This window comes from Panthera pardus, unplaced genomic scaffold (assembly GCF_024362965.1).
Source record: "Panthera pardus isolate Hobbes unplaced genomic scaffold, ASM2436296v1 HiC_scaffold_27, whole genome shotgun sequence".
In the NCBI taxonomy this organism is placed as follows: Eukaryota; Metazoa; Chordata; class Mammalia; order Carnivora; family Felidae; genus Panthera; species Panthera pardus.
In genome coordinates, this window is record NW_026526843.1 from 97,954,549 (window position 1) to 97,967,544 (window position 12,996).

Below are 12,996 nucleotides of genomic sequence, written 5' to 3' on the forward strand. Positions count from 1 at the left end.
CACTGAGTGTGTGTGTGCTGTTCATTAGCAAGAAAGCCTTTCATTTGCTGTTTTTATAATATCTTAATGGAAAAAATATTTAAATATGCCATATTCAAATCCTTTCCTTTATTTCTGGAAAGAGAATCAAAGGAGAAAATTCCCATTGTGCTCTACTAAGAAACCACTATTTAATGAGTATATTAGTGTCTGATAAATCCCATAGCAATATATATTATTATTGTGCAATTTCTTTTTAGAAATGAACCTTTATATGTATTGACCAAAGAGTGGGATAAAGAGTTACGATTTTGTTTTGAAATTCTTTAGAAATGAATAGTTTTATTACAGCTGTGAACCTCTGTAGGTTTTTAAGGAGGCTGCTTCAAAGGATGTCATTAATAATCTTCTCAGGTGCTTACAAAGCATGTGTCTGTCAGCAGAATTAGAGAATCACCCAACTAGAGAACAGGTTTCACAATACCCTGAGACCTATTTTGTTCATTAGAGAGGAAAATGGCTTGTGTTAAGTCTAAATTGACACGCGTGCTAATTTCAGCAGTAAAAGCTGTTCATTGTGGTCAGGTTTAATTTAGATTAAGGTTGATCAGGTTACTTCTACAACATACTTCTTAAACGAACTTTGTGATCCTAAAAGAAGGAGAAAAGTAACAGAACAGTGTGCGGTACTTGATATTTACAAAATGAAAGAATGAGCGAGTAAATGAATTTGTGTACTTTGCTACCTGTATTATATAGAGTTCTTGGTTAAATTTGAGGGAAATATTTGACTTTATCTGAGGTTTCTGCGTAAGTCTGTTTTTAAAGCATCTATTTGAATGTGTTAAATATTTAAGAGTCAGGAATTCCGAAGTACCTTTTAAGCGTGCTGTGTCACAGATGACCAGAGTTTAACATTCTAACCCTGGAAAACATCTTATTTCATAAAATCTATCCACTACTATATGGTTCCTACTTTAAAATTTGTTCAGTGCTCTCCAACTGACTTATGCCACTTACTTCAATAGCTGTCTTTGGCAATTTGTTCCATATTTCAAACACCCTTTTGTGTAAAGAAACCATAAAAGTTAGAAACCTGAAAATTGGATTTTTCTTCTGAGCAATCACAGCTTACAAATGTGGAAAATTGGTTAAAAGTTAGCCCCTCCAATTTTTCAACACAGAGAGGGGAAAATGCGCAAAATAGATGTGTAATGTTTGGATAAGTCCTTGCCATTATTTTAATACTACCGAAAGCAATTGCGCTGAAATCACAAGGCCTGTGTCCCTACCTGTTCACAAAAGAAACACCGCACAAATGATCGAAACTCGGCCTTTCTGAACCCCAAAATCCTTAGAAAATCGGCAGTAGTCAAAGGGCATGGTACATAACTAAGTTCCCTAAACATTACTATCTCCACCACGTTTCATCTATTCACTTTCATTGGCCTCCTGTGTGGTTATTAGGAGAATCAAAACGCGAGAATGTGTGTAAAACATCTGTCACATACGGGTTATCAACTAATAACAAATATCCATTATGCCTTCCCAAATTAAAATAAAATGTATTCCATTTTAGAAAGAGAACAAGCGAGAAGTCTTATTTTTCCCAAGCTTCTATGTAAATATCGCTGGGACATGGGCCCTTTAGTGCAGGGAGGGTGAGTTGACAGAGACAGTAGACGGACACTGGTGGGAGGGGGGAATTTCTTAGTGATGAACGTAGCTACCTATAAATACACACATCCATACACACACACACACACACACACACACACACACACACACCCCTATTTCTTGGCTTTATTCTGCTGGTACTTTTACCTAAAGCAGTATTAAAGTAATTGCTAATACAGAATATGAATACTACCTTCTAGTCTGATGCTTTCCAAACTTGCCTCATCGTAAGAATTAAGTACAGAATTTGTTAAAAAGGCATTTTCCAAGCCCTCTTCCCTACTCATTTGTTCATGGTGGGGGAGAACGTGGGTGGTGAGGCGCAGGAATCAGGTGATTCTCATCGAAGGCAACGTTGGGGAAGGACTGACTTAGCTTATTGCGTCCCCTTCTCGTAGGTGAGGAAGCTCAGGTACAAAGAAGTTAAATTAGTTACATCTCTCGAATCACTTCTGTGCTTTTTCCGTTTCTAAAATATACACTTTAATTTTGACGCTGCACAAAATGAGATTACAAGTATAAATAGCTGTCTGTCATAAGTCAAAAAATTACATTTCTTGGTTGTGGCACTCATGCACTGGTTTAAGTGAACCCCAGGTACTCTGAAATGACTCCATCGAAGCTCTTAAATAGTGAAGCAAGTCCGTAATCAAGATTTTCATCTGTAATATTTTTGGTGGCTAAGAATGAAACACATTTCCTGTTAAAGTGTTCTCTATAAAGCCTTATACACTAGAGATTTATATCCAGTAACATATTTTTTTTTTATTTCCAGAAGTGCTTTGGTTGGTTGGAAAATTGCGCTTTACTTTGTATTACATAAAAGGTATGCGCAAGGCTGGTGAACCTCAATATTAAGTTAAGCTTTTTCCTTCAGGCAACACTGCAGGATTTGGAACAGAGGCGCCCCCAGTTGGAAGAACTCATTACCGCCGCCCAGAATTTGAAAAACAAGACCAGCAATCAAGAGGCTAGAACCATCATTACTGATCGAAGTAAGTCTTTTAACAAGCGTGGGCAACTTACGATGTATGAAAAAGTTTCAGTAATGACTTGGAAGTCGATTTGCCTCTGTTGCATTCATCAAAATAGTGCCAAATGGTTGTAAGTTATACCTCTTGTGCTAAGATTTTTTCATTTCATAGTGTTATCTTTCAATAACTGAACACAATCCCATGGAATCGAGGAAATAAATTTTTCATGAATCCAGGCTTATGTAGATGCGAAGCATGGAGTGGTGGGCGTGGTGAGCATGGTGTGACAGAACGTTTGCTCCTTGGTTGTCATCTCTCTGGGCTAGCATCCATGGCGATGTCAGTCTCTCCCTTGTATTCTTGGTCGTTGGTCCAAGCAGGCAGTTGCTTCCCGGACCGTCATCCGTTCCCTTCTGCGGTGGCACTCTCATATCTGGACACCCCCCCGTTACTGTGATGCTCTCATTGTGTAACAGCAGAAATCATTGTACCGTTCCTCCTGCCATGCCGGGACGGGCGAGAGCCTTGGGAGGTTGTTTAAGGCCCATCTGCCTAGACATTGCCTGGACTCTTCTTTATACATAGGGATTCGGAGTGCCTGTGCATGGGGTCTGGAAGAGCAGAGGAAGCAGAAGGGAAAACTACTCTCCTTCTGTTACCCTCAGAGGCTCTCCTCAGGGACGAAGCCCAGTTCACCTCTGCTATCTGATTCTCTTGGATCTCCCTGGATTTCTTTCCTTCACTCTCCCTACCTCCCCTCCAGGGACACACATCCATAGTGATTTTTTTTTTTTTTTTAATTTCCCGTGTAATGCCCCTTTCCTCCCTTCCCATAACCAGCGAGATTTTTTCTAGTGTACGAGTAGGGAAATCCTTCATTTCATCACCTTTTCTTTTCCCTTCCAAATCTTTCGTCTTTTACCAGGCATTAGGCTTTTGAAACTCAAAACCAAGAGTCTTCAGAATTTACATTCTGTTGGATTAGCACTTGCCTAAGTCACCAGTATAAAAGGTTAATATTTGAAAAATATTATTGGTCATACTTGTATGTGTTAGTAAACACTTAGTGATAATAGCTATTATTTATTGAGTTCCTCTTAGGTATCAGATGGTAGGTCTTATATAGTGTGTGGGTTTGTGTGTGTGTGTGTGTGTGTGTGTGTGTGTGTGTATAAAGTCTTTATAAAATCTTGTCAGCTAAATTTCCTAATCCCTCATTTTATAGATGAGGAAACAGTTTCTGAGAAAGGTTAATCAAACTGCTCGAGTTTACAACACGAGCCAAGACCAGAGCTTGGAATTTGCCAATGTTTCTTTCTGGCTTGAAAGTCTGTGTTTCTTCTGGAATGTTTGCCCTGTTCCATCCTGTTTTATTGTTTTTGTTAATGACCTGAATCACTAGGACTAGGATTAAATACTTTTTTGGTCTGCAATTATGTATGTTTTGATTCACTTCCTAAAGACATTTCCTCTTTCACCTGTTGTGATCCTGAATTAAAACAGACTTTTTTGATTTTGAAATTTTAACTCTTTACTGTTGCTCAAACAATGTATTTGAATATATGCTAATGTATTAGTTGAGTAGCACTAGCCACTCTAATAGGTAAGATCCCAACGCTTGGTGGCTTACCATAGAAGTTCACTTTTTTCTGGTGCAGTCGAAAATAAGCAGCTTTCTGTGACGTCATTCAGGGACCCAAACCCCAACCATCTTTTGTGTCCAGAACGTCAGAGTCCTCTGCACTTAATGGGCAGATGAGGAATAAGCATTGTTCGTTGAAATTTACTAGGAGGCAGGACTGGAAGTGGTACGCGGTGAATTCTGTTCAGAGCCTATTGGCTGGAACTCATCACATGACCACACCTCGTGGCAAGGTAAGCTGCAAAATATTGTTCAGTGTTGAGCCCAGGGAGGAGAGAAACTAGTTGGTAAGAAACTCATCAGTCTTTTCCGTAGCTAATTTGGACAGGAAGAATACACTTAAGTTGTCGAGTTCTGTGTAAGGTATAGAACGTCATTTGTATAACGAGCAAGGCAAGAACAAAATTGCCTTGTAACGATCAACATAGATAGCTCTTTGACTGATGTAGTGGAATGTTCCTCACTCAGTCTGGAACCGTGAGGCTTTCTCCATCAGGTTGCAACGTACTGGTCCAAAAGAATGAATCTTAGTGAGTGATTTGCTCAGTATGAGACTGAATTCCCATTACACAGTTAAGCGATCTGTTTCTCGCCTGAGAAATATGGAAATTGGGCAAAAATGTTTATGCAAATCTGAACATACCATATAGAAAGTCGTTTGTCATTTTACTAATGAGAAATAACTTCTATTTTTTCCCTAAGAGGAAAATAACACTAATTTATTTTACACTACCCATTCAACATTGTCTAAACATTTTCCATTATCTCTCGCAATCTTTTTTTGATATCGTATTGACTTTTTTTTTTTCATGATGTAGATTAAAATTGAGTGACCGGAGGGCAAGTTTTTATCTCTCTGCTAATATCCAGTAATTTGAACTGTTCTGTTTTTCTAAGCTTTTGTCTTTTGGGAATGAATACCTTTATGAATATTTGTAGTACAGTGGAAAGATTCCAATCCACATGGTCCAAAAAAAAAAAAAAAACATTTTCTTAAAAGCCAAGTGTCTTTTGAGACATGTCATGTTGCTTATTAAGAGCCTAAGCCAGAATCTTAGTTCCAAATATGCCTGGAGCCTCTAATGCCGCTACCAAGATAATTCTGACAAGATATGTTTATCTAAACAATGTCGTTTGCAGCCCTGCTCTGCTACAGTTTATCTCTCCATTTGAAATCTATGACATGGGATGGAGATTCAATACTCATAAAGTTTCAGTCGTGTTCAAAATAGAATTTTCCTTAGTATAGATTTGGCTTTCAGGGAAAGAGCAGAAATAAAATACTTGCTCATAAAATTGTATTTTCTTATTGGAAGATTTCAGGATTCCTTTTTTATGGCCCTGAAACTCCTAGAAATACTTAAAAAGGAATCAGCTAAATAAAGAAAAATATTCGGTAAGAGTATAATGCTGTATTGAAACATTTTTCCTTCCTTGGTAAATCCCAGTTCATAACTTGGAACAGTTGGGGAAATCTGTATATATTTATTGCATTCTATCAAGAGAAAAGTCCAATACGAAGCAATTCCTCTCTACTAGTAATATCCATGCTGAAATCTCAAGTAATTGGGTCTGCAAAATACCAGCATGTTTCACCGTATAAAACGATTTCTATGGTATCTGTTGTTTTTCAGGTGATTATATCTATGGAAATCATGTTGTAATGATCTAGGTGAGAGAAAAAAATTTCATTCTCAGTGCATTCAAATAAGAAATTCTCCGTGCTGTTTCTGATGTTCAAACTACTCATTTTCCCTCCGTTCTTTGGTTGCTGAATGTGTCAGGCATCCCTGGTCATTTTCTCCTGCAAAAGGGCTAGGTCAGGGGACCAAAACCAGCTAAGATTGGAATGATCTAAAATTGCTTCCTGGGAGGCTTCTGAATTGTGCAAAACGCTTGTTCGTGCCCATCACTACTGCAGATCATAATACCCTAATACCTTACACAGCAGTGAGGAAGGTACGGAAAGAAAGAATTCCTCTCTCCTATTGCTGTTGTTTATCCCACAGATAATATTGGTGAACTTGGCTCATCTGACATTTGTATTTTAGAACCTTGCTTCTGTAGCTTCTCCCACCATAACTGCCCACTGTTACCGTTTTAAAGATCTTTAACAAGAGCACATAAAGGTTTTGAGGGCAAGCTGCCCGGGCTGGCCCCTTAGTAGCTTCGTGACCCTGAACAAACAAGTAATCTCAGTAAACTTTCTGATCTCCGTCACCTCCTCTCTGAAAGAAGATTACTTGCATCTACCTCCTGGTTGGGAGAATTGGATGAGATAATATAAGAGGAGCACTTAGATCCCCGCCACAGTAAGAACTCAGTACATATTAGCTCTTGTCATTTTAATTATAATCTAATTGGGTGGTTTGCGTGCTTAGTGAGAAAACATTTGATCAGGTCTCTGGTAGCCGCCTGGTTTTTAGACCACAAGGAAGAAAAGATAGAGAGAAGTGCAAAACAACTAAAAGGGGAAGGTTGCTTTGGAAAACATGGAATAAGATACATAAGTAGAATTCAACAAATACATGAGTCATACTACAAAGAGCAAGGCAATTCGTGTAAGGTATTTTATTTTCAATATTTACTAGGACCTTAGGAGGGTAGATATTATTATGCCCATTTTAGAGATGGGAAAACTGAAGCTCAAAGCGCTTAAGTAATGTGCCTACAGTTGTAGTAAGATATCAAGCGAGGGACTAGGATTCTAACTTATGTATATATGACTCCCAAGCCCAAGGAACATCAGATGAAAAGGGTTAGTCAAAAAATAAAATAAACAAGAGTCTCTGGGAACTGATAATATAAGGAGTAGCCGCGGTTCACTGTAATCTGGATATAATTTTTACTGCTCCCATTTCTATTGTAGTCTTGTATGCATTTCATTGTGTAATTATAGGACTCTCTTGCACATGCTGGAAATGTAGAGAATAGCGAACCTAGCTATACAACCTTGGCCAAGTGGAGTCACTTCTTAAGCCATGGTTTCCTCATCTGTCATGTGGGGCCAATAAGTAATACTTTAGCTGGGACGGTGCTTATGAAGATAAAATTAGGTGATGTTTCTACCGCGAAGACCTCACATACAGAAGATGCTCTTTGAATGGTGTGTACCATCATGGAGAGATGAATTTGGTGCAGAGGAACTGGAGGTGAGAGCATATCAAGAGGGGTGGGGGCCGAATATATGGCTGCTGATCAGCTAAACCGGGGAAGGGACTTCTGAAACAGAAGGCCAAATCTTAAGAGAGAATTATCTCCTTAAATTTTTTTTTTCAGCTAAGGCTTTTTCAAACCAGTCTGGAACTCTTTGAGAAATTTGGTGACATCGTATGCATTTTGAGAAATGAGTTCACATCGTGTTGCTTAAAGAGCTGGGATACGGGGCTGTAGAAGGGAGAATGTTCTGCTGCATGAGAATAAAAATACCCTCACAGGATTTTTGAACTAACTGACAGTTTTACAGCAGCTTTGTCAACCTATCATTCATCGCTGCCACCAAATGTATGAAATCCTTCGTGGTGAAATAAAAAGACTTTGTTGTTCTCCACGTTTTTATGAAATCTCTATGGCTAATGAAATGCCAGCCAATATCTTCCTCTCAGGTATTGTCTATTAGAGAGTTGCTTATTTTAGAAGACGTGAAGTCAGCCATATAAATTTCTTCTTTTGACATCTAGCACCTGCTGTCAACCTGTTATAACTACAAGCAGCTCTCAAAATTTACATCCACCAGGATGCCGCCGGCAACCGAAGAGTTCAGTTCAGTTCAGTAAATATTTGAATGCTTGCTCTGTGCTAGTTAATGTCAGATGTGATGGTTGGGATAGAGGGAAAAATAAGATTCAGCCTTTGTCTTGAAAGAGCTTACAATCAAATGTGGGTATTTGGACGAGTCTATTGGGGCAAGGCAGTCCAGGATAAGTACTCGAGCAGAGCCGTGTTCCCCAATCTTGAGAGAGAACAAGAGGAGGGAAGATGGGATCTGAATGAAGGGGTTTGGGAATGCTTCTAGGAGGAGGTCACATTCGATCTGGCCGTGAATGGGATTTTGAAAAGCAGAAGGAGGCTGGGAGAGGAAGGGCATTTGAGGGAAGGACGAGAGGGGAATACATAATTAGACTTAAGTTAGCAATGGGGTGACAGATGAACTCGTAGAAGTGGGAGTGTGTGTGTGAGTATGTTGTGGTGGATACAGGAGTAAAAGCAGTCAGAGAGGCAAGGTCGGCGGCAAGAGAGCCCAAGCTAGAGCAGTGGCAGTAGAGTGGAAAGAAAGCACTGAATTGAGACATGCGGTGGAGCCAAGTATTGACAAGATTTGGACATCGACTGGAGGTGTGGAATCTAAGGGTTTGCCTCTGCAGATTTTGAGATTCTGTGCTCTGGAAGATGGTAATGTAACCGGAGACAGACTCAGGACAAGGAGTTGAATGCGGGTGATAAAATAACGTGCTCAAGAGAACACAAGGAGACGTTTCAGAAGCAAAGGTACTTCCGAGCAGATTTGGAAGTTACCTGAAGTAGGTGGTGAGTTGGCACAGGGACACGGAGCCCGATGAAAAGACTAGGGAACAGTCCGGAGCTTGGCTCACGTTTAAGGAATGGAGGAAGAGGAGTTGGCGTCACACCTCCCAGCGGCTGCTTACGACAGAAACGCATTCAGACAAACACACGCTGTAGACTGAGTGGATGAGTGTTACTCGGTATTTTGTTTTCTGTATCTTCTGCTGTGTCACCAGTCCGATAACACAGATTTCTTCCTGGTCCTTAGTGATACGTTGAATAAGAAAGCTGAGAGTTAAAGTTGGTTGTGTTTGTGTATGTCATTTTCTGATTCACCCTTCAGCGTACCGGGAAAAAGAAAACAGACGACCATTTGCCCTCTAGGTTTATATGAGCCATTTTGCTTTTTATTTTGTATGTCTAAGTTATGTTCCAAATACTTCACAGAAGTAAGATTAGAGAGGTAATAAAAACCAACTTCCTTAGAAATTTTAATAAGAATTGAACCCAACAAACTTCGTACCAAATGAATTTGGAGGCACAAACATAAACGCTACAGTGTCCCACATCATTTTAGCAAAATAGGATGGCTCAAGTTCTTCAACAAAACATTATGTGATGAAGTCCTTCCTGTTGAATGCCTAACTAGATTACAATATCATATTTTCCTTATGTCCTTAGAAATATATTATTTGCTCATCAATCCCTGTGTTTGTTCATCATCTGAAGGCTCAGTCTAAGGTTTCACCTAAGATCTCCCCTATCTGATGAATTTCACCATCATTACTGGAGTCTAGAATGATGATGTCTGTCCGCTTGCATTTATCTTCCATCATGTCTCATAATCATAAGCATCTTCTTCTGTCAATTTTCTTGTCTTTGACATTATGGGAGTGAAATGAAAAGTGCTACGTACGTTTTCAACTCTGTTCAACGAAAGCTAACAGCAGACTCCGAAGATGGTGTCCCCAATCCTATTTTATACCTTCTTGAAAGAAGATGCACTATTTTGGCCAGTGTAATAAGAAACCTAAAGGTTGAAGATTTATTTCACTATTGTATCATCCTTCTAAATAATTCCATCATGCTTTCACTTTACAGATCTTTTTAGCATATTTAGGAATAACTTATGAGTGGTGATAAGATAGCAAAATGTTTCCAAATATAGGAAAAATAAGATTACTAAGACTACACAGTGTATCTTAGACTTATGAAAGGCTTCAGTGGACCCACATGGTAAATAAAATGAATTTGATTTTATTTAAAGAATAAGTAAAATATCACTTTGTTTTTTGGTAGACCACTAGGAAAGAATAAAAGTCCAAAAATATCGATTTTTACAAATAGTAAGAACTTCTTAAAAAATAAACTCAAAATATATATTTGGGTGCAGTGGACCTTGATGGTGTACCAAGGATTAAACAAAATATATTTTGCTCAATCCCACTACAAAAATAAAAGTTTTACTACATGTATTATTATGAGTATTATTTAGTTATAATACTAATCTTCTCTTCCAGTGTCATTATTCACTAGGAATGAGTTTATTAGCGTTCTCCAGAGAACCCTGTATATATGTATATGTGTACGTACACATACATCTATTTTTAGTATATTAATGATATTATAAATTATTTATAATTAACTTATATGTGTATAGAGACAGAGACAGAGACAGAGATTTTAAAGAATTCGTCCCTGAGACTGTGGGGACTGCAAGTTTGAGATTTTTAGAGCAGGTCAGGAGGATAGATACTCAAAGAAGACTTAATACTGCAGCCTTGAGTCCAAAGGCAGTCTGGAGCCAGAATTCCTTCCTCTTCTGGGGACTTCAGTCTTTTCTCTTAAGGTCTTCAACTGATTGGATGAGGCTCACCCATATTATGGGGGCTGATCTGCTTTAATTACAGTCTACTGATTTCAATTCTCTAAAAAATACCCCTCAGGGAACCTGGGTGGCTCTGTCAGTTAAGCATCTGACTTCAGCTCAGGTCAGGATATCATGGTATGTGGGTTCAAACCCTGCATGGGTGCAGAGCCCTCTTCGGATACCTCTGTCCTCCCCGTCTGTCTGCCCCTCCCCTGCTCACGCACTCTCTTTCTCTCTTTCTCTCAAAAATAAACATTTAAAAAAAATAAAAAAATAAATAAAATAAAATAAAATAATGAAAAATACCCCTCTACAGCAATATCTACACTGGGGCTTAAACAACCGGGTGTCATTGGCTAGCTAGTTTAATACATAAAATTAACCATCACACGGTGCTTCATAGTGCCATGTGTTTCTTCACATGTAAGTGTCATGATTTCTTTAACTTTCATTTGTATCCAAGTAATAGGGTATCTGGAAATATACATGACATTTACAAATGATCTGTAACCTCTTAAAGAATTTCAGAGCTCTGTCAGAGTAATTATAACTTAAAAATATACCTATAAAAAGCAAATATGTATGTTTTTCCTTATACACTTTTACTTACGTTGTGTTAAATTACTACTAAACTTATTGAGGAGGGCACCTTTTGGGATCAGCACTGGGTGTTGTGTGGAAACCAATTTGACAACAAATTTCATATGTTGAAAACAAAAATTAATGCTAAACATCTGTCCTAAAATAATTCTGTTTTGATGTACCTATTCTTTAATTCTGGAAGAGGATTAGTATCAAAACATATTTGAACAGGATTTAAAATCCAAATTAGCAGTCATAATTGTCTTCAATTATTAATCTCTCATGTGAACGTGTAATGGGAATAATAAATATATTTTATTTAAAGTGACGTAGCCACAATTAGGAACATAAATACCATTTTCTAAGTGCTTATTTTTTCATTATGTTTCCTTTTAAGGTGAAAGATTTGGATTAGCACGTGTTCTACTCATCCACTTTAAAAACGAAACATAATGAACATAACTATTAAATAAGCAAACCAGTGAGTGAAAATGGATTTTTTTTTGTATGATTGAATAAAGATAATGATGAATACACGTAATACAAAGAATCTCACACTCAGACAATGTGGGCAGGTAAGATAAATACCAAACAGAAAGAGATGTGCCCACAGGAGAAATTGTAGTTTTTCACAGGCTAACATTTTTATCTTACGGCCTATGGGGGCGTTGGAATTAAAGACCTGAATTTCTATTATATTTTTGTACCTCTGGGTATAGAGAGGAATGTTCCTCCTTTGTGATATCACGCAGGTTAGATGGAGCTAAGCCAAAGGTTGGATATGGTATACACAGCTCCTGAAAGACTCTCTCGTCTCTCCTCAGGTGTTGGGAAAGGGTAGGAATTATTTTAGATCTACCTGGGTTTTTTTTCTGTACCCAAATTTTCTCATTAATAATTTGAATCAACCTAACACATTGCTTGCAACTGGTCTTTATTCTCTTGTACCTGCCTTCAGGGAAGCATGTATGAAGCAAGCAGAAAGGATTAATAGGCTGTGACCTTTCCACATCCAAAGGGGAGAGCTGGGCTCCTTCTGCTTTGGTCAAGAAAAGGAGTTTGCAGTTACATATTACTGCAAAACAAATCACCCCAAAACGTAGTTGCCTAGAACAGTAATAATCATGTATTACCTCTCACGGGTTCTGCAGGTCAGGGGATCGTGAGCATGTAGTTTGAGTGATTCCGCCTTGGAATTTCTCACGAGGCTGTGTTCAGTAGCCAAATGGGGCTGCAGTCATATGGACGCTTGATGGGGGCCGGAGGACCTACTCTCAAGGTGGCTCACTCTTATGGTTTGTGAGGTGCTGCTGGCTAGTTGGTTCCTCTCTACCCAAGCTCCTCCGCGGGGCTGCTTGAGTGCCCCTGTGACTTTGTGGCTGGCTTCCCCCAGGAGTCAACCATGAGTACGAGGTACAAGCAGCAGTGCCTTTTTTGACCTCGCCTTAGTATTTGTCCTGTTACTTCTTCTGTAAATTATTTGCCACACCGTTTGGCCCCGATGCAATGAGGTGGGAGGAGGAAGGACTCCAGAAGGTCATGAATACCAGGAGGTGAAGGAGAATGGGGCCACTGTGGAGATGACTACTACCGGACTTAACAAGCCTTCAAAGGAAAGTTTTTAGACGTTTCACCCTCTGTTGTTTTAACTTTCTCCGTCAGACAACCCAGCAGATGTCAGTGCTGCTATTCCCCTGGAAAGTGACAGACCACTTGTGTGGGCCCTTGGTTATGCATGTGCATGTTGAAAGGAAAAAGAACCCCCCCCG

At 39.0% G+C, this 12,996-nt stretch overlaps 1 protein-coding gene across 18 annotated transcripts in view; it reads left to right on the forward strand.

Moving 5' to 3' along the window:
* Positions 1–12,996, forward strand: part of DMD (dystrophin) — a 2,111,713-nt gene that overhangs the window by 1,531,733 nt on the left and 566,984 nt on the right. For all 18 annotated transcript variants that reach the window (XM_053892047.1, XM_053892050.1, XM_053892044.1 and 15 more), the window contains one exon: positions 2,534–2,651. In XM_053892047.1, the coding sequence (XP_053748022.1) occupies positions 2,534–2,651 (118 nt within the window). The remainder of the gene's footprint in view (positions 1–2,533; positions 2,652–12,996) is intronic.